At 37.1% G+C, this 23,409-nt stretch overlaps 1 protein-coding gene across 4 annotated transcripts in view; it reads right to left on the reverse strand.

The window, feature by feature from the left end:
* Positions 1-23,409, reverse strand: part of TMEM260 (transmembrane protein 260) — a 59,195-nt gene that overhangs the window by 24,955 nt on the left and 10,831 nt on the right. For all 4 annotated transcript variants that reach the window (XM_068544954.1, XM_068544927.1, XM_068544945.1 and 1 more), the window contains exons 4-7: positions 7,010-7,187; positions 5,724-5,837; positions 2,256-2,435; positions 677-717 (exon numbers count right to left, since the gene is read on the reverse strand). In XM_068544954.1, coding sequence (XP_068401055.1) covers positions 677-717; positions 2,256-2,435; positions 5,724-5,837; positions 7,010-7,187 — 513 coding nt within the window. The remainder of the gene's footprint in view (positions 1-676; positions 718-2,255; positions 2,436-5,723; positions 5,838-7,009; positions 7,188-23,409) is intronic.

Below are 23,409 nucleotides of genomic sequence, written 5' to 3' on the forward strand. Positions count from 1 at the left end.
CACTAGCTATCTATTTTACATTTGGTAGTGTATATATGTCAATGTTACTCTCTCACTTCATCCCAGCTTTGTATAGGTTTTAAAGCAAATATTAACCCATTTTTCAAAGAACTCTAATAGATAATATAGATGAAAATATATTTGCTGGCTCTAATAAGGCTGGATGTTTAAAAATATGCAAGTCAAAAATAGAGCTTATGGACAGCTTAAAGGAAGTCTTAAAAAACATTAAATAAATTAATGTTTGAAGAATTAAATGAATATAGCTCAAACCAAAATAACAAGAAAATAATCGTTCAAATTGTGCTAAATACAATGTTCTAAAATGTCTCCAAAAGAAAGAAGATATAAACAAAGAAAAAGTTATTTCTAAAGCAACAATACATTGGGTAATTTTGTATACAACTGAAAGTTGAAACATTTTCATTTTATATATTCTATTTAGTCTCCTAATAGTGTTATTTACTGTTTTATTTATTGTTCATTTTAAGCTTTATCTTATTGAAGGAAATGCTGGAATATTTGTCATTATACACAAAAGCTGTTAACCACAGAGGTGAAAACTACATCTCAGACGTACTGCTTCACAAAGAGATAAACTCAGAAATCCCTGAAATCATTTAAAGGAACTAATAAAGAATTCACATAAAAATAGTTTAAGATATTTCATACTCACAGCAATATTTCAGACATACTGGATCCTATTTCAGATTTGGCCTAAACATAAAAAAGTTTATTTGCATAAGCATTAAACTGAAGCTTTGGTAGACTATTGTGTTTTAATTACCCTGATTTAAAAGATACATGTTTAAATATACAATGCAACTTGTCTCTTCATTCAAAGTGTTTACTTCAGAGCCTTATTGGATTTTTTAGGAGAAGTCAGTGAAAACTAAACACAGATATCCCTTAGGAATAATTTCAGAGACAATAATTTGCTAAAAATCAGTTACACTCTTCCAGCAGGAATGATTAACACATTAATGAACTAACAGATTTTACACTTTCATTACAAAGTCTCTTTAAGCTCTTTTTTTGGGCACTTTGGTTAAAGCTCATTATCGCCTGCCTGTAATTTCACAATTATGTGTGAATTATACACATTTCAAATCTGGAATGGCCCTCAAGCAATATTTCAATGGAATAACCATGTAAGTAAACCAGAGTATAAATTTAAAGTACCAAACTTTCTAAGTCAAAAAATAACAATTATCCTTTTATTAAATGACTTTATTATGAAATACCTCCTACATACAAAAAACATACATAATATATATTTAGGGAATAAAGAGTTTTAAAAAATCTATAGACTCACCACTCATTGAAGAAACACAACTGCACGAATACCATAAGGTATCTCACAAAGCTCTCAAAGGGGCTTTCTTATCCCCCAGTGGTAACTGGGGGATAAGAATTTTGTGTTAGTCATTCCCCTACTTTCTAAAAATATATAGTTTTACTACTTTTTATGTATCCTTCAGCAATAGACTGTTTAGTTTTTGCATGGTTTAGAATTTTGTGTTAATGTTATCATATAATATTGTAGTCTTCTGAGATTTGCCTTCTTAAGACACAAAAAGTACAAACCATGAAAGAAAAATCAGATACAACTGTCTATCTTAAAATAAAAACCCATCTGTTTATCCTTTCACTTTTCAGATAGCCATTACCTACAACCACATTTAGTGTTTTCCCCTAATTTATGTCTTAGGGAAAGAAAGGCCTTTTGAAATTCTTTAGAACATACAGTTTCCATTGAATGAGATCATATTTTATGAAGCATTTACATATTTAGATCCCCCACTGAATACTAACATGAACACTGTTCATCAAATATGTTTTAAAAAAAGAAACAAATATACTCATTAAGGTATATTAAAATTTTTGAGATTTTTTTCCCTTTAATCATTTCCAAATATTTTTAATCACAGACCAAGAGCCCAAAGTGATACCCAATGCTAACAAGACTGAAATGCTTCACCTGCTGGCAGCAGTCTTTTTACTGCTTGTTATCCTGAAAAATATATTCAGGATATACAACAGGATGATGTCGGATTAAGTGATTCATTTTTTTTTTCTAACATATGTGAAAGGCTACATTCCAAGGGGCAAGTCTGCTATACAAATAACAAATGAAAATTCCAGGTACCGTCATTGATACAAACACTGATTTTTTTTCTTTCCACTCCAGGTCCAGGCAGAACACTGAAGTTTTGCCACTTATTTCCTTAAAAGGGCTTGAAATATAAATTTACCAGACTGAATGTTCCATATTCTTCCCTGAGAAAATGTGTCAAAAATCCTAGCAATGTTGTCTGGTCTCCCCAGGTCCAACGGGCTTGATGGAGGTAGGATGAGATAGGAAGGTAGATATAGGGCAGCAAACCAGCAGAGAGGTACAGACTCAACTTCAACAAAGAGCCCAGGGAGAGTTCCTGCGTCAGAGCACACGGTGTCACATGTATAATAATGTTTATTTTAGTCAGATTCATCCTGGAACTTCAAGAACACATCAAGGAAAACATCAAATACGTTTACTCAGAGCTGATCTCTCAATTTATATTAAGTCACCACAGAATACGATGTTAAACTTTCTGATTACTGTGGATTACTAGAAAATTGCGTCAGTCTGAATTCCTTTGCATGGCAGGTGAAATCTGAGTGAAGCAAATAATATTAGCAAAGACTCATGAGTATCATGTTTAATGCATCTTTTACATTTAAAACCATGTCATGACATGCAGCATTGCACAGCTGAGATAACCCACTTGGAAGTGATTACGGTGTCTGGCCGTTTTTGAAAATGCCCAAAATATTGTTCTAATACTGATTCACTTCATTCCCATCATCAGGAGCAGACTTCAACTATATACTTTATTATGACTGTACATTGACAATATGTTCTTTCTACAAGTGTTTTGGACATTTCATGGAAATACTTGGCACAAATGAAGCTAGCTTTTAAGTAACATCCCAGTTCATCCAAATGTTCTTTTTTCTCAATTTACATAGGAAGGAAGGAAATTTGTTGTTGCATGCAACAGTCTTGCCTCAAGGAGAATATATTTCTCATCTTCACATTTCTAAAACAAAGGACAACACTGCCAAATTTTTATAAAGATTAAGTCCAGAAGAATTCTGGTATACTAGAAAGATTCAAATAGTGGTTGCTTTAGTAACTGGGAAAGGGGTCTCTTACAAATATTGTGATTGGAAATTGCCCATTTTTCCTTTACAAAAAAGGAAAATTCATAGGTGACAGTGAATATGAGTACCAAAGTTTGCATTCACCAGAAATAGAAAAGCAGTTGACTTCCATCAGCATTTTCAAATAAACATTCTTAATTGAAAATGGAGTGTTTTTATTATAGCACGAATTTTGTTTGACATTTCTAAAGTGGTAATGAGATTCATAAAAATGATGGGATGAAAAAAGTGTAAGAAATAACTAATTTAAAAATATGCCTTTGCTATTCTTAAAAGTAGCTTTAAAGAAAGTAAATGTTTAGATTTTGGCAGTTTCTGCATATTATAAGGTTCAGTTTAGAATGGCAAGATGCAGTTGCTGCAGGATTTTCCTTTTGTGTGGGAAATAAACAGGGAAACAATCACATGAGAACTATTTCAGAGAGTGCAGGAGAGTGGTTCTGAGTCCCAGCTGCACGTATACTGGAATCACCTGGGGAACTTTTTAAAAATATTAATATCTGGGCCTTACCCCAAATCAATTAAATCAGAATTATTTTAGGGTGCTGGGATCACACACACACACACACACACACACACACACAGATACACACAGACACACACACATGCACACTCTCTCTTACTTACTTTCTTAAAGCTTCCCAGATAATTTAAGTGAGCAGTCAGGGTTGCAACCAACTGACTCAGGACTTCCGGCTCTGCCTTAGATCACCTGACCAGTGAGATCCAACTCACTGTCACTTCACTGGTAGATCTTATTTTCTAGCCTCTGCTCTTTAAATAATGAAAATAAAAGGTCCTTTGAAGAGTCATACTTCCCCAAATTTCGTCATTCATGAGTAGCTGATCTAAGTACAGAGTAAACAGGCTCTCAGACCAGGCTCCTAACTTGTCAACTATGAGTCTTGCATGTTTTATACAAGAATACGGCTCTCCCTTCAAAGAACTAACACAAAAGATTTGCTTTTTAAGTTCATGCCAGAGAATGTACCTCCCTGATATCTAAATGCACCTCCTGTGATATCAGAAGACTGGCTAAGAGTGACACCATCAAGATGTCAACATAAATCATTCCCAACTTCAGTCCTTCTCACAAAACACCATCAGCAACTATCCATAGACATGGCCACACTGTGAAAATCCCAGAAACTGGGGTTGAGGCTAAAGCATACTCCTGGACCACAGAGACTGAGAAGGACCGCTTTCGAAGTGTCAGGGGGCACGCTGACCATGTCACCCCTCCGCTAGGCCAGCACAGCACTGCACCAAGAGGACTCCCCTAGGACTACAGTTTTTCCAGTGGGAAAAGAGAGCCCAAGGTGGATATCCAGCTCCCCCAGCATTGCAGGATGCTTCCCAGGAGGCTCACTCAGTTCTCACCTCGCAGGGACCACTGGGGGGATCTTCAGGGCTCAGCCACTGGGGATCAGATAGAGACGGAGAAGGGGAGCAGGACTTCCAGCAACCAGTCTCCAATCTTGGCAGACCACGTTCCTGCTTGCAGCAGTGCCAGAGCAGGGATCTCAGCCAGCAGTTCTGCCCATCTGCAGAGCCGAGCCAGTGGCTGATACCACTCTAAAATAATTCTGATTTAATGGATGTGGGTCATACATTAACATAATAAAAGCCATATATGACAAGCCCACGGCTAACATCATACTCAGTGGTGACAGACTGAAAGCTTCTCCTCTAAGATCAGGAACAAGACAAGGGTGCCCACTCACCAGTCTCACCACTCATGTTCAACATAGTAGTGGAAGTCCTACTCAGAGTAATCAGACAAGAAAAAGAAATAAAAGGAATCCAAATTAGAAAGGACGAAGTGGGAATTCCCTGGCAGTCCAGTGGTTAGGACTCCACGCTTCCACTGCAGGTGGCAGGGGTTCGATCCCTGGTGGGAGAACTAAGATCCCACATGCGGCTCAGCAGGGCCAAAAAAAAAAAAAAAAAAAAAAAAGAAGAAATACAATTGTCTCTGTTTGCAGATGACATGATCTTATATAGAAAATCCTAAAGATTCCATCAAAAAGCTGTTAGAACTAATAAACAAATTCAGGAAAGTTGCAGGATACAAAATCAACACACAAAAATTAGTTGTGTTTCTATATAATAACAATAAACTATCTGGAAAAAAATAAACTATCTCATTTACAATAACATCAAAAAAGATAAAATGCTTAGGAATAAATTTAACCAAGGAGGTGAAATATCTGTTTACTGAAAACTATAAGACACTGATGAAAGAAATTGAAGAAGACACAAATAAATGAGAAGATATATCATGTTCATGGATTAAAATAATTAATATTGTTAAAATGTTCATACTACCCAACGCCATCTATAGATTCAATGATATTCCTATCAAGCTTTATATTAAATCAATCAATCAATCAATCAATCAATCAATCAATCAATCAATCAATAAAGCAAGCAAGCCCCATGTTTTCTGATTTCATAAATGTCATAGTGGGCATAAATAAAATATTATGAATTTTCATTTTTACTCAAAAACTTACCTTCTCTTTTAAAAGTCGAAAGAGAATCCATGGTATTATGCACAAAACATAGAGTACTATTGTGTGCTGATTACATAAGCTAAGGCCACAGCAGAAAGCACCAATTTTAGCTATCTGAAAACAAATAAAAGAAAAAATCCAAGTTAAAAATTCACCAAAAACAGCACAATAGTAAAAAGCTACTCTTTATATTAAAGCTAAGCATTTGTACAATAAGTCAGGTTAAAATCAACCTCTTAGATGCAAACAGTCATGCTTTAACATGCACTAATATTTATCACCATTATTTTTTATTATTATTTTTCATTCTCATCAAATCATTGCAGAGTGACCTTAAATTACTGTCTTCAAACTAAGTTTTAGAAAGTCCTATAGGATGACATGTCCCAACAGTAACAGGATATTGTGTAATTCTCATTCAAGTGAAATCTAGAACTGAAGTTCAACAATTCTGTTTTACTTTTTCTCCTATTGAATTAAATAAATTGAATATAACACTTTTATTTAGAAACCTGGTTCTCTATGGGTGGTCTTTTTGCTATTTTTAAACATGTGTTATTTTCAGAATCAGAAAAAAGTTTATTTTAAACAAAAAATAAACTCTAATAGCACCACAGGTTTGTTTATGGAAGCCACAGATAAACTTTTACATTCTTTTGTTTCTGTAATCTTTAATGACACAGGCTGCGCATATACTAAGATGATCTGGCACTCTTCAATGTACAGATGGTAAGCCCTTAGAAGACAGGGTTCCTCCACATTTCAAATTATTTTGATGATAGTGTTGGCCTTAGAAGTCACTGTAATCTCTTTGGGACTACTTCATTTTACAGTTGATCCTCTACTTTTAGTTAAAAAAAAAAAAGTGCAAATTTGATCTTTTTTGCAATTAGAGAATAAGTCAATGTGCCATAATGGTAAACAATCTAAGGTAGTCAACCTAGGACTTGGCATCTTAAGATCACACACACACACACACACACACACGATGGTGGATTAACCAACAAGTCTATCTTTCCCATAGGACTCAAAAGGGATTTCAGAATACCCTCATTCTCCAAAAAACTTTTGAACTCTGGAAGAAAAAAAAAAAAATTTCATGTTTTATAAAGGCTCTCATGGTTCAGAGTAAAAGAATTGAGAATATTTTCTCTCTCAACATGCCTAGATTACCTTGACAGTAATCAGAATAGATAGACAATATCTAAACCAAAGTTAAAAAGAAATAGAGCATCTGTCTAAAAATTAAAACAAAAAGTGATTCCACTTTGATCAAAATAGGTTACCTTTGATCTTTCTTGTGCAGTTGTTGCCTCCTCAAAATGTACAGTAAGAGCCATAAGCAGCCCCACAAACAGATTGTTTAAGCTAAAAACCTCTGCTGCAATGGACCACTGCCATGTTAGACGAGAAAATGAAAACACCCCCGCAGCAAGGATTCCTCCAGCATATGAGCCAGAAAGCCTGCAAATACAGATAACATGAAATCTTCTTTCCCAACAAAAAGAACCGACCTTATTTTCCTTTATGTGAACTGTAGCAGCAGAAATTATGACAGTCGCCCAGCACTATCCCAACACATTAGATGGTTAATACATTACTTCATGTAATAATTCCTTTCAACAGATTTTAATTATGAAGTCCATATATTAACCTATTAACAAACAAATGAACAAACCTTTTTGGTATCCTATGGATTGGATGAGGTTTAGTTCTCAGATGTAACCTTTAGGATTCAAGCCAGTTCAGAAAGCCTGAAGAGACAGTAGCTAGAGAGATAACAAACCTGGGTCATTTTTCTTGCTATATCTAAGAAGAAGAATGATAACGACTGGTTAAGACTGAAATGTGTTTAATTGTAAAAATTAATGAAACAGCAGAATATCTGTTCAGGAACATTCACTTATTGTGGAATGTCTGGATCTAGGTACTTCCTACATTTATCTCCCAACATTTGGCAAAATATGTCTTGGTCACAATATTTGGTGCTTTTAAGATCTTGTAAGCTAGATTCTTAGTTTCTGATGATTTCTTCTTTACACAAAGTCAAAGTTAAAAACGATATATCTTTTAAAGAGAAGGATGGGAATGTGAATTTTAGAAACCCTGAAGAATCCAATACTACACTTGGAAACAAATTCCTCACCCCCAAATGCCAACAAGAGCCCCACATTTCAAATCAGTCAAGGAAACTGGATCTCAATTCAGAGATAAGATTTGAAACTGGTAATGTGGCATATCAAACCAAAACAACTTCCTATTTCACTATACATCTAAAGCTATGAAAATTAAAGCTATTACTGAAAATCTATTGCTTACAAGCATTATTCAGCAAGCATCTCTGTGTCTAATAATTATGATATTATATGGCCCCAGGTCATTACTTTTTAGCGGTATTGCTTTGTATAAAAATTATGGAGTAATTGTATGGCTTTTAATCAATCTTAATAGAAAAAAAAAAAAAGCTAAAAAATTTCAGTATCACCAAACCTGTTTTTCTTTGAGTTTCTCTTTACAATTTTTGTTTTCTTTCCCTTATAAAAATCATCAGTTTCCTATTTCTTGCAGAGTACCCCATTCTCCCAGTTATCCTGATTCAGTACCCTAAAGTTATTTCTTCCTTCCAAATTCCTTCCCAGATTCCTTTCGATTTATATTCCTATTGCCTTAGACTCAATTATTTTAATAGTTTCCTAACTTGTCTTATGTTTTTCCAACCCTTCTGCAATATAACATCAGATTACGCTTTCTGAAACATACTCTTTGTGAATACTCTTCATCCCTATAGGATAAATTAGAAATGAGTCAGCCTGGAATCCAGGCTCCCAATAAACCAGACACCCCTAGCCACTAATTACCAACATGATCTCCCACCAACTAGTCAAGCTCCTCAAAATTCCCTAATAAGACAGGACTATTCCTAGCTCTGCACCTTTGCTCATGCTGTAGTGCTGAACTGAATAGCCTTGCTGCTCCTTTATTAAAACTCTGCTCTTTTCTCAATTTTCTCTTCAATTCCCTGGTTTCTAGCCCATCTCTGCATATTGATAGCATTTAACTGTCTGTAACAATTATTTTGACATTGTTTTTGAAATATGAACTGGAGTTAAACTGCACTTAGATTGGAAGCTTCTAGCCCCAAGCACAGAAAGGAAACTTAGCAAATGAGAGAATGAATTAATCTTAAAGTATTAGTAACATTTTAAAGGAACTTCTAAGTTTCAGCTCTCAATATGACTCTGGACAGTCAGCATAAGATACAAGATTCCTTCCTCTACTTAAAAGAAAGGAAGTGCTCAAACGGAGACATGACAAAAGGACATAGGAGCCAGCTTACAGGGCTCTCATGGCCAAACTGGGGATAACTTGATCATCAAGATAATTATAGTAATAGACTGTAACCCAATGAATAAATAAGAATCTATGAATCTATAGTGATACAAAAATTGGGTGAGAAGACAAAGTCCATGGAAAGTCAACTAATAACTGTAGAAGAAATGATGGAATTAAAATCACCATTTGGCAACTGTCGTAACAGTAATCGATGGATACCAAAATAGTGGGTAAAAGGTTTGCAGTAACAGAAATACGTACATAGTCTAAAGTTATCGCCCTGTAAAAAGATTAATTCCAAAGGGAGAAATGGTAACTTTACAGTGGCAAACTGGACAGACACAATCTTAACCACATGATCAAAGTTAACAGCCCAGTAATGGGACAAACAAACATCATATGCTTCCTTATCTATTGCAATAAAAAGAATACAGCATCAGTTCTATGGCATTCCTGCCAAAAATGCATTAGCTGAATTTAAGCAAGAGCAAAGACAAACTCAAACTGAAGGACACTGTACAAAATAACTAGCCTGTATGTACCAAAAAATGTCAAGGTCTTAACAAAAAACAAAAAAAACATCATGAGGAACCGTCTCAGATTAAAGACACTAAAGGGATAACACAATAGAATAAAAGACATGATCTAGGATTTTCTTCTACTATAAGCACACTATCTGAGAAAATTGGAAAAATCAAATCAAGTCTGAAGGTTAGGTAACAGTGTTGTATCACTGATAATTTCTTTATTTTGAGACCTCCACTGTGGATATACAAGAAAATGTTTTTAAGGAACATATCTTGAAGCATTTAAAGGTAAAAGGATACTATGACTGCAGGTTATTCTTAAATGGTTAAAAAACAAAACAAAACAATACATACATACCCACTGAGTCAAGGATAAAGCAAATGTGGTAAAATACTAACATCTGGGGAACCTGGGTAAAGGGTAGACAAAGAATTGGGCTCTTCTTGCCACTTTTCTATAAATCTGAAATTATGTCAAAATAAGAAGTTAAAAAAACAAATCAGCAAATTTCCAAGATAATTTGCTAACATTTATTGAGTTTCTTGCTAGCTGTGTTTCAGGTATTGCTCTAAGTGCCTTCTTTATATTAATTCATTTAATTTGCACAATAACTCTATGAGTAGATGTGATTTGTCTCCTTTTTTCAAATGAAGAAACTGAGGCTCAGGGAGGCCAAGTAATTTTTCCAAGTCCTATGGTAGGCAATTAAGTGGCAGAACCAGGATTGAAATTGTTAGTCTAGCTATTTAGGACCATGACATTATGGGGTAAAAGATGGTTATTTTAGTTTTAATGTCAAATAATTTATTCCAGACTAATGATACATTGTACTTTTACTTGGTTAACTATGCACCTCCTTGAGTGAAGAATAGAACAGAACAAAAGTTTTGTCCATTATTAGAATCGTGTTTATGTCTATGTTTTATCAACACAACATACTACCAACTTGAATTGTACACAACACCTGTCAAGATTGATGTTAACCTTTTTTTCTTTTTTGAAAGGGCAATTAGTTAAAGTTTAAAACCACCAAACAGTTAATTAAAGAGAACTGATATGTACAAATCCTCAGGAAGAAAACTCATGACTCACTAATCTACAATGATTTTTAACACATTATTATGCTCAGGAAGACATCCTAGTGTTTGAATTGTTGACATTAATTATTGGAATTATGAACTATGTTAACTGCCTTTTCAAGTATTTCATAAGGTTTTAGAAATTGAAGAGTAAAGGTAAAATTATCAACTTCAGTGATAAAATTTATCCAGTCACCTTAGACTATTACAGATAGTTATGTACATTAGCATTTTATTGAAGACTTATCCTACAACAGCAAGGTCTTTATAATCTGAATTTTCCCCACCTGATTTCTGTCCCACACCACCCCCCCTGCCAAGGTCAGGACGGTTTTACAACAAATAATCCATATACTCTTTCATTAGATTTTTCTTGGTATCAGAGAAATAATTTGTGAGACTGCTGAGTAAGGTTATAGAAGAGAAGGTAACTGATTATAAAACCAGTAATGGAAATCAAACCTATAATCTTGATCTTTTTAGCATCTCAAATGAGCTTGCTTAGAAATCAACTCAGTCTATAGGAATTTGGGTTGTAGTCCTAATATAAATTGAAGACAAAAGGGTAGTGGACCTTTTCTTTTCTTTTGGTTTTGCTGCTTAACATCTAAAATCCTCTCCTATGCTTGAAGGATACGAGTTTATGAGGCACGGCCCCTCCTATTATACACACTGAAAATACGAGATACTTTTCCAATCTCCCTTGCAGCTAGAGCATGGGTGTATGACCTGGGCTCTGTCTGTCAGAATCACCTGCTCCATTCTTTGAATTGGAAAATCGTGAGGCCTAGAAGCAGGGATGGAGACAGAATCAGACATGGCTGGTGGGATTTGTGCATCATTTTCACAGACAACAATGGCAGCACTTTGAAGGGCAGTGCTCAGAATCCAGGTCAGTGATGGTGGTGTAAGCTGAGGTGTCTGGGGCCCAGAGATGGCAGCAGTGGTGGTTTCACTAGCATATACCTGCCTAGGACTCTGAATATTTTGGGCTCAGAGCCTGGTAATCCAGCCCTCCTAGAAATTCTGCAAGCTCTGCAACTTCCTTCTCTCTCTTTTTCTTTTTTCCAATGCTAGATTTGAATGTTTCCTTTTGTAAAAAGCTTTATTGAGACATAATTCATATACTGTACATTCACCCATTTAAAGTGTACAATTAAAGATTTTTAGTATATTTACAGATATATGCAACCATCACTAGTCAATTTTATAACATTTTCATCACCTCAGAAGGAAACTCTATCTCCTTTAACTATCTCCCCCCTATCCCCACCCCCAATCTCACTGCCAGCCTTAAGCAACCACTAATCTACTTTCTGTCTGTGAATTTCCCTCTTCTGGGCTTTCTTATAAATGGAATCATAGAATATGTGGACTTTTGTGACCGGCTTCTTTCACTTAGCACAATGTGTTCGAGGTTCATCCAACTTGTAGTATCAGTATCTCACTTCTTTTTATGGCTGAATTAATATTCCACTGTATAGATATACCACATTTTGCTTATTCATTCTTCCGTTGATGGACATTTGGATTGTTTCCACCTTTTGCTTACTATGAATAGTGTGCCTATAAACATTTGTGTACAAGTTTTTGTGTGGACATATGCTTTCATTTCTCTAGGGTATGTAACTAGGAGTGGAATTGCTGGAGCCTATGGCAACCCAGTTAATCATTTGAGGAACTGCTAGACTGTTTTCCAAAGTCACTACATAATTTTACATTCCCACTAGCAATGGATGAGGCTTCTGATTTTTCCACAACCTAGTGAACACTTGTTATCTGATTTTTGATTCTAGCCATCCTAGTGGGTGTGAAGTGGTATCTCACTGAGATTTTTTTTTAAAAGCATTTTAAGAAAAACATTTATATATTTGGTTGCGCTGGGTCTTAGTTGCGGCAGGCAGGCTCCTTAGTCACGGCAGGTGGGCTCCTTAGTTGCAGCTCTCCAGCTCCTTAGTTGCAGCATGCACGTGGGATCTAGTTCCTTGACTAGGGATCGAAACCGGGCCCCCTGCATTGGGAGCGCAGAGTCTTAACCACTGCACCACCAGGGCAGTCCCTCTCACTGAGATTTTGATTTGCATTTCCCTAATGGCTAATGATGTTGTGCAAATTTTCAAGCGCTTATTGGCCATCTGTACATCTTCCCTGGAGAAATGTCTATTCAGATCTTTTGCCCATTTTTAAAATTGTGTTGTCTTTTTATTATTGAGTTGCAGCATTCTTCCCAACTTCCTTTCAATGTTTCTTTTCTGCTAAACACAGCCAGAGTCAACTGCTTGCAACCAAGAATCCTGACTAAAACAACCTGCCTTCCCTGTTTATTACTTCTATTAAGTCTTCAAGAAAAACTGTGAGGAAATTCTGAAAATAAATGCTGAAGTTGTCAGAGCTTTGTGGAACAAAGAAGAGACGGCAGTATGCTTAAGAGCAGAAAGTTATGTGTGCATCCATACAGGGAATATAGTAAAACACTTTGGAGGCCTCGTCATTTTACTATTTATGTTTTCCATAAAATAATGTATATAGGCTAAGCCTGTGAGAATTTCTTTGATTCCAACAGCCTTTTATAAATCAAACTGTGAATGTCCCTTCAAACACACACGTTTGAACACACTGCCTTTAAAAGTTCGCTTCATACTAAGATTCAGAATCAACCAACATTTACTGACCATGTAACATGTACAAATTAATGGATTAAGAAAAGTCGAGATAATTTGAAACGTCTGTTGTGAGAAAGCTCCACAAGCTGAGGAGGGCTACATAACAAGGACTCGTAGGTAGCAAATAACACGCAATAATAAACGCTCAGCTGAGACTGGAGACCGCAGGGGCTGTGGATATGGGGCAGTAGCGTCAGTCCGCATGGCTGTGGAAAGGTGTGCAGCAGCCTGAGCTGGGCCTGGGCAGGCTGGACGGAGCTGGGGTTAGGGGCTTTACTAGGTAAGCAGGACAGAAGGACAAGAGGCAAAGATGCTAAAGTATGAACCACAGGGTCTGCATTGGATGGGGACGGAAGCAGAGCCAGCAGGGGGCTGATGGAGGCATCAAAAAGATGAGCAAAGGTATCTAGGTCTCAATTAAATGGAAGGCAAGTGTAGGGGCATCGAGGAAACGAGGGAGCTGAAAGTCCCTCAAGTCAGGCAGGGAGCGGGAAGTGGGCTGGGAAAGGGGACGGCAAATTGGTGAAGGATGGAACAGGCCTGTAAAGCAAGACTGGACTCTGCTGTTGAAAGGAGCCTGTGATGGAAGAGTTTAATAAAGCTGTTCTCAAAATCATACGATATTCATTACAATTAAGCATTTGGCTCCAAAGACAAGCAGTACATCATACATTAATAAGTCTGCAGGGTGAGCCCAATGTAGGAAGACAGGTGTGTGGCCCAGTGCCACATCACACGCAGGCTAACGAGGAGATGTGACACCCCACGTCAGTACACAGCAAGCTGAGTCTGTGACTGGCTAAACCAGTCAAAGGATAATGTCAGCAATGGTTGAGGATGAGGAGCTTCTGAAGACTTCGGAGGTCTCCAATTCATTCACTGACTCTGTAGGTAGGCAGTCTCATTGTATTGTTCACGGTATACACATTATCTGCGCATGCTTCGTTTCACCTTATTGAGATGGAGATAAATGACCAAAGAGCAAGCTGATGTCGAGGACACTTTCCTGAAGGCAAGTTTCAGGGTCACGGCGAGGCTCAGGACTGGCTTCACACCGTCCACATCTGCAGCCTCCACCCTCTGTTCTCACCCTAGTTCTCTACTGAAATTGTTCTCACTGGGGTCCCCAATGACCATCTAACTGCCAAATATGATAGGCTCTGGGGACCCCTCTGCTGCACTGGGTCACTCCCCCCAGCCACACCCACTGAGTTGACATCTGGACCTCACATCCTCTGGTTTTCCTTCTATGGCTCTGGATCTTCCTTATGTGTTTTCTCCAAATGGCTCCTCTTCTTGCATTTCACTCCTTTAAAGCCAGTGTTTCCCAAGATTTCTTTCTCAGGACATTGTTCTCGTTCTGCTTTGCCTGGGTGACTTCATTCACCATCTTGATTTCACCTGCCAGCTACAAACTAAAGAAACCAAATGTCTCCAGCAATGCCTCTCCCTTAGGTTTGAACTTACCTTATCCCCAACTTACTGTGGTACCCTCACCACAAAGCCACCCCAACTCTGGATGTTCCATAGAAGCTCAGTGTCCGTACATGCAAAATTGATTTCTCATCCTCCTCCCTGAAATAATTCCTGCTCCTGTGTTCTCTCTCTTAGTAAATTTCATTATCTCCCTCGTTTAGTTATCTAAGTGAAGAGACCTAGGAGTCATCATCAGAGCCCCCCTCCCTTTCTCCCTGCCAAACGTATCACATCCTGCCAACTGTACTTTATCAGCATTTTAAACACTCACGCTCTTCTCTCCACCCACATCGCCACTGCCCTGGTTCAGCTCATCTGAACCCTCGCCTCAGGTTCACACCAATACTGCAGCTTTGCGTGCTGCCTGCTTCCAGGGCTAGGCCCACCGCTGCCACCAGAGTGAGGGACCTCAAGCATATCTGATCTTGAACTTCTCTGCCTACAACCCTTTAAGGATTCTTCTTTGACTATCGAGCATATTCCAAGCTCCCCCTGACAACAGACAAGGATTTTCGTGATCTGGTCTCCGTCCACCTGTAGCTTCATTTCTGACATAACCCCATTTCGAGCTGCGCTCCAGCAACACTGAATGACTCGTAAGTCCCTGTGCTTACAGGCTCCTTCTCCCCAACCTCCGGGTTTCTCTGCACAGGAGGTTCTCTGTATCTGGAACATGGTTCTGCCTTCACTTGGCCACTGCCACTCATTGTTTACAACTCAATACGGGTGTCACCTTTCCAAGAAGTTTTCCCGAAAGTACTTTCACCGAGACTAGGGTAGTTGCTCCATCTCCAGATTCTCATTAAACATATTAAATGGGTACTGAATAGGTAGATTTTTCTGTATTTCTGAGGAATAGAATATCTTAACTGTAACCTAATCAAAACATAGTAAGGAAACCAGATGTGAGGAGCTTAAAACTCTCTAAAGTATTACAAAGCCAAGAGAATTATTTTTGGACTACTGATACCACTAGATAGCCATGTCAGCATATCAGCACTTTTTAAAAGGTAAAAGTATATTGCACTTTACATATATGTGTATTTGTGTATCCCTAGAAAAGCTATATGATTTTTTGAAAACTAAATGTTTATATATATGTATTTAATTTCAGATATACTTTATCTTCAGTTTTTAACGCTCTTCAAATATCCAAATAGCAATGGTTTCTAATTACCTCAACCTAAGTCCAACCACCTCCAGTAATGCTTTATAAAATAACTTATGCCATTACTTAGAAATTATTCTTTTTTAATTGTAAAAAAATTGAAAGAAAAGATGTTTTGGTACTGGAGTGAATTTTGTTTCTTTTAAGAACCATGTCCTTTATCACCGCTGTCCTTTACTGTTATAAAAGTGATGTTTTAGTAACAAATGAGATTAAGGGAAAAAAACTAAAAGATTCATTTTGATTTTGTTACGCTGATTTTTTTAAATAAAGTGACGTCCATATGGACATATCTTTCAGAAACTAGGGAATAATCATTTCATCATTCTGTACTTTAATTCAAGTGTTTAAATATTCTTTTGGCAACAGTATAGAAATAATAATTTACTTTAAAAGTTTTTTTCATATTACTTGATTTATCCCTTGTCTATAACATAAATATTTCAAAGGGAAAAATAAAATACGGAAGGTTCACAGTTACTCATATTGCCTTTCACACTGATGTGTAAAGAAGATCCCTTACGGTTTCTCAAACTTTTGTGAAATTTCAAACGAAGTACCTCAAAGTTTCCATTTTATGTCTTTTTGAGCCAAATATCAATGAATCTTTCATATCGATAAGCCACTGCGAATTTGAGATAGAAAAAGACATTAAATGTGCACAAGACTTATCTAAGTGATGCTTCAAAAATCACATTGACAAATATGTCTGTAAGTGAATCTGGTCTTAAACTTGTCAAGCAAATAAGATGACTTAGCGGGACTTCCCTGGTGGTCCAGTGGTTAAGAATCCACCTTCCAATGCAGGGGACACGGGTTCGATCCCTGGTCAGGAAACTAAGATCCCACATGCCACAGGGCAACTAAGCCCGTGCGCCGTAACTACTGAGCCCATGCGCTCTGGAGCCCATGTGCCACAACTACAGAGCCCATGCGCCACAACTACTGAGGCTGCACGCTCTGAAGCCTGCGCACCACAACAAAGAGCCTGCGCGCTGCAATGAAAGGTCCCGCATACCGCAACTAAGACCCGATGCAGCCAAATAAGTAATAAATAAATACATTAACAAGAAAAGATGACTTAGCAAGCACTGTTTTAAATCTGTTTATCAGTTTTTTTTTAGAAGAGGCATGAATTCTATGAATACTATGAATCTACTGGATCCTTTTTTTTTGTTTTAAACATCTTTATTGGAGTATAATTGCTTTACAATGGTGGGTTAGTTTCTGCTTTATAACAAAGTGAGTAAGTTAAACATATACATATGTCCCCATATCTCTTCCCTCTTGCGTCTCCCTCCCTCCTACCCTCCCTATCCCACCCCTCTAGGTGGTCACAAAGCACAGAGCTGATCTCCCTGTGCTACGCGGCTGCTTCCCACTAGCTATCTATTTTACGTTTGGTAGTGTATATATGTCCATGCCATTCTCTCACTTTGTCCCAGCTTACCCTTCCCCCTTCCCGTATCCTCAAGTCCATTCTCTAGTAGGTCTGTGTATTTATTCCCATCTTGCCCCTAGGTTCTTCATGACCATTTTTTTGTTTTTTTGTTTAGATTCCATATATATGTGTTAGCATACGGTATTTGTTTTTCTCTTTCTGACTTACTTTGCTCTGTATGACAGACTCTAGGTCCATCCACCTCACTACAAACAACTCAATTTCGTTTCTTTTTATGGCTGAGTAATATTCCATTGTATACATGTGCCACATCTTCTTTATCCATTCATCTGTTGATGGACACTTAGGTTGCTTCCATGTGCTGGCTACTGTAAATAGAGCTGCAATGAACATTTTGGTACATGACTCTTTTTGAATTATGGTTTTCTCAGGGTATATGCCCAGTAATGGGACTGCTGGGTCATATGGTAGTTCTATTTTTAGTTTTTTAAGGAACCGCCATACTGTTCTCCATAGTGGCTGTATCAATTTCCATTCCCACCAACAGTGCAAGAGGGTTCCCTTTTCTCCACACCCTCTCCAGCATTTATTGTTTGTAGCTTTTTTGATGATGGCCATTCTGACTGGTGTGAGATGATATCTCATTGTAGTTTCGATTTGCATTTCTCTAATGATTAATGATGTTGAGCATTCTTTCATGTGTTTGTTGGCTACTGAATTCTTAAAGCCTCTAATTAATCCACCATCTGTTTTGATTGCTGGGGCCTTTGTTATGAGTTGGACCAATTATGAGCCTTCTCGATGAAGGGTTCCCCAAAATGGGTGATCAAACAAGTTAGTTGTAATCTAACTCTTTTGGGCAATAATTCTAACCAGAACACACACTCTACATTTTTTTTCCCCTGAAAAGGCTACAATATATATTTGTAATTTTTTGGCAGAGTTAGATTATATAAGTAGAGTGAAACACTATGCATAAATACTGGTACATGAATTGGTAGTCCAAATTTCTGGCTAAGCAATATTTCTTTCAAAAATATATGGAAGGAATATCTAATCTGATATTGTTATTTAAACATGAGTTTTAAATGAAATTGTTGTTCTGAGCCCACAAAACGAGCTGTTTGGTATCATCCATAAAGTCAAATGTACAGATGGAGCATAAATATAAATACCTCCCAAATAAGACAAAACAACTGTCATCTATCTGTAGACTAAGTATGAGTAAGGGTTTTTTTTCCCAAAGAAAAATGGCATAATCAAAAACACCACTGTGTTTTCACTTAGCAGTCAAGGAGGCCTACTTTCAATTTTCATTTCATTCTTTTAAATAAATATGCTTAAGTAATTATTATTTTTTTAAAAAGCAACTAAGGAATTAATGAATTTATTTACCCTTAATATGCTAAAGTGACATCTTAAAATTAGCTCATTAAAATTAAAAGACGTACATTTTTCTACTGAAATTGATGAACCTACTTCAACCACACTAATAGGAAGCTGAGGAAAAGAAAAAGGGAAATTCAAGTGAGGTTGTGAATAAAATGAGAACTGTTTTCAGCAGAACTCACTAATAAATTGCAAAATAATCTAAACTGTTTTCCACTTGAACTAAAGAACACCTCATGATAAATTATATATAATATGAGAAAAAACTGTTTTCCAATCCCAATCTAGAGGCTCATAAAGCCTCAGAGAAGGATATCAAGGGAGACACTTCTTCAAGTGAAATACATATTCTTAGAATCTAACCTGACTTACAGAAAGATAACATCTTACAAGGCTATATGAAGAACACACACTTCAAACATTACTGTGAAATTTTAATAAAACAACCATTGTATTTTAAAAGATAGTCACATGTCAACAATCAAAATCAAGTTTTTACACTATTAGAGAGGCATGCTTAATTTTCAAGGTCTCACACTAACAGAGTAAGGTAATGATATGGATCATTCAAAATAACAAATAATCTAAAAGTCACTGAAGTATGTTTTATATAAATAAATACATCTTACAAATATGTTATATATAAAATATATTTTGCAGTATACTGGCAGTAAATAAATTTTCCTAATTGTTTTTAACTTGGGCTAACACTAAAACCATGTCGTTCACATTCCAGGAGATCACAGTGGTCAGTCACTGAGAAAAGATATACCAAGAGTATGACAGATAGTATGGGAAAGGTGGTTAAGTATTTAAAATTTCACCCAGAAAATGCAAATGACAGAAATTCTCCACTAGGGTAAGGAATATGTGATGCTTTTAAGAGCATCCTAACAAACGTAAGGCTCAGAATTCTACGAGGCCTACATGAGATTCCTAAGAAAGGTACTGATTGTGCAGCAGTTTTCTCACTTATGGAATACTATTCATCTGTTGACACAATGGATAAATCAGGAGGTTACAATTTACACCACTGACACAGGTTTGCTATTGATGATAAGGTATATTTTTCTTTCCGCTACACAGTATTTGATTTTCATGTGTAGTCACATGTTTGTCTAACCCTCAATCAAAAGGCAAATAACAGAAACCTGAAATTCTTTCAGAACACACATTTGACGTGCCTCATAAAATTCATGAATGTATTCGTCTTCAGTGTTACTTGTGTGCAAAGAACCCAACATGGAGGGTACACTACTTTCCTTCAACACTGAAAACTCCTACTTGAAGTAAGTAGAATCGAGTAGGAAGGCCACAATGCAGCATCTGAGCATTACTGTTAAATAAATTATTATTAGTGTCAACTCATATTCACGACTTTAAAAAAATGCAGTGGATTACAGGGAAGAGATATGGTAAAGCAGGGTACAATTAGTGGCAAATCTACTGCCCCTGTCCTCCCAAGTTCTTATCTTTCTGGGTCTTGTTCATGAAGATTATACAAATGTTATCTCTGGTTCCCATTCACAAAATCAACACCCATATACTTCTCTCTTCAATGTACCTGGAGATGGTCAAACTGGGAAGCTAAGCTACTGACAAGAAAGGTTTTCAGTTTCAGCTGAACCTTGCTCAGTGAGTGGCAGTTCACTCAAGACCCTTTCAACAAATACGTATTGAGTATGTAACATGTTCCAGGTGGGCAAATTATAGTCAGTGGGCATTTGGAGAGCAGTAGAATCTAAATTTTTTCTTGTCATTTTCAAGTTTAGACCTAATAAACATAAATCAATAATTGAGGACATGGTATATTAAAGTTCTATCTCTGAAGCCACCATCACTGCACCTAAAAAATAATGTAAAACATTTCCATCTTTAATAAATTTGCAAGTAATCCCATTTTCCTATATTTTATAAAAATTTACTTTCGGGCTTCCCTGGTGGCGCAGTGGTTGAGAATCTGCCTGCCAATGCAGGGGACACGGGTTCGAGCCCTGGTCTGGGAAGATCCCACATGCCGCGGTGCAGCTGGGCCCGTGAGCCACAATTACTGAGCCTGCGCGTCTGGAGCCTGTGCTCCGCAACAAGAGAGGCCGCGATAGTGAGAGGCCCGCGCACCGCGATGAAGAGTGGTCCCCACTTGCCACAACTAGAGAAAGCCCTCGCACAGAAACGAAGACCCAACACAGCCATAAATAAATAAATAAATAAAATTTAAAAAAAAAAAAAAAAAAAAAAAATTTACTTTCACTCCAGGTAAAATCCTACCAAGGTTTATTCTGTTCCATGCGATTCTATCAAAAGGAAGAAAACTGTTCTACCCTGAATTTTCAGCTACGTAAATATCAACTACCAGTACACTGAAAGGAAAAATACAAAGTATTATTCCTGATTTAAAACCACTAAATAAACTTGGGAAAAAAATGGAAAAGGCTTCAAAAAGGAAAAAGGCACAAGTGAAATGGAAGGAACAAGATTATGAATAGCTTCCATAAATAAAATGTAATTACACAATTTCCATTAGAATTAAAATTTGTTCACTAACCAATAAATGATGAAACTATTCAAGGCTTAGAACCATTCACTTTATTACAGCTCATCAACCTTATACCCAAATATCTAAAAGGAAAACACTGAACTGAGCTTTATAGGAATCACCATCATTTACTTTACATTTTACCAAGTTTCCATAGTATGCCAAATGACTTGCACTATGGGAGGCAATATCTTAAGGTAGAGCCTAGCTTAAAATAACTCCCAAATTACAGATTTTCATCAATTTTGTTTGAAATGTTTAAAAACACACAAGGCCTTAGGTTTCCCTGGTGGTACAGTGGTTAAGAATCCTCCTGGCAATGCAGGGGACACGGGTTCTAGCCCTGGTCTGGGAAGATCCCACATGCCGCGGAGCAACTAAGCCTGTGCACCACAACTACTGAGCCTGCGCTCTAGAGCCCTCAAGCCACAACTACTGAAGCCTGTGCGCCTAGAGCCCGTGCTCCACAACAAGAGAAGCCACCGCAGTGAGAAGCCCGCGCACCGCAACGAAGAGTAGCCCCCGCTCGCCGCAACTAGAGAAAGCCCGTGCGCAGCAACAAAGACCCAACACAGCCAAAAATAAACAAATAAATTAATTTAGAAAAGAAAAAAGCACACACACAAAGCCTCAAGATTAGCTTATTACTCAATCTTGACAGTGTATTTTGTATTCGGTAGCAAAACTGAAATTGGTTAAAAGTATAGTGCAGCATATTATTCTCAAAGTCCTTTTTAACTGAAAACTTAGAAAATGCTGCATAATTTTTAAAATGTTATATACTAAAGGTATATGAAGTAAACTTAAAAGATCCAAATAACTAAGATCAACAGAATGAGGGTATTAAACTACTTTCATCAGCAACACTAACTTACTAAACAATAGAGATTTAATATAAAGTAGTCTTATTATGCAAAGTTATGAAGTATATCGTAATATTTCAATTCATTAAGACTGTTTTCTACTTTTTATGGCTTTGAAAAGCAGCAAATCTATATGAGTTATGGTTTATAATTTTATTTGTAACTTTAAGAAATATATGCATTTATTATTATAGCCATAATGACTGATGACTAGTTCCAGTGGCAAAATCTCGGCAGGAAACAGATTTAGCAATTTAGATGTTTTTTAAGTTTCTGTAATTGAGGAAACTTTTCATAATCTGACGTTTGTTAAAACCACTTATTAGAAATTATGCAGCACAGTAGCTGTGGAAATATGAGCTAGCTTCACAATTATAAAGTCAGCCTATGTAGCCCTTTCCTATTGTATATAGTGGCATAAACCCCACGGCGGCCTATCAGCTAACTGGCAGGCAGGGGGCTGCTCTATTCAAAGTGAGAGATACAAGCTGCAGGGCAAAAACCTGGCAGCTCCCATCTGACCCCACAATCCCCTACTGGTGACAGCTCCAAGCTCCATGGCAAATTAGGCCTTCTCATATTACAATTGGAGAAGACAGATTCCATTAGCAGTATCTGAAATTGAGTGGAGAGCTGCACTGTTATCAGACTTGACTCATAAGCACTGCTATTAATCAGAGCTATGATAGCATTTATATATTTCAAGCTATCTGCTGCCGCTGTGATATTCTGCTACAAAGGGTTGATGGGACTTAGGAAAGTGAACAATAGAGCTTTCTGGGAAAAGCAGAGTAAATCAAGAAAGTCTATGACTTCCGCACATTCTGAAGGGATTGTGGTTTACATAAATTTTCTCCCAATTGGAGATTGAGCTCTTCCTCATCTTACACAAGGGATTTAGTTGTCACTCAATGGTAACAGCTGTGAAAAGGTGAAGCGGCCCACCGCTCAGAATATTGCCTTCGCTTTTAAAGCAATTAACCCATGAACAGGAGGATACCTGGTGATATCAAGGGGATTAGGCCAGGCAATGCATTATTAACATTTCCTTGAACTAATTCTAACTCTGACTAGCTGTCAGAAGAGACTCTACAGTCTTAAAAAAGAGTTTTTGCCCTGCTTTTTTCCCTTCAAAACGAAATGCTGCTATTTGAGCCTAATATGTCCCTCTACTTATAAGAAAATGCAAATGAACCAAGCTCTTAATATGCTTAGCCAGTCTGAGTCAATGCAATTTTAATACAAGTAT

The sequence above is a fragment of the Eschrichtius robustus genome, chromosome 1 (assembly GCF_028021215.1).
Source record: "Eschrichtius robustus isolate mEscRob2 chromosome 1, mEscRob2.pri, whole genome shotgun sequence".
Classification (NCBI taxonomy): domain Eukaryota; kingdom Metazoa; phylum Chordata; class Mammalia; order Artiodactyla; family Eschrichtiidae; genus Eschrichtius; species Eschrichtius robustus.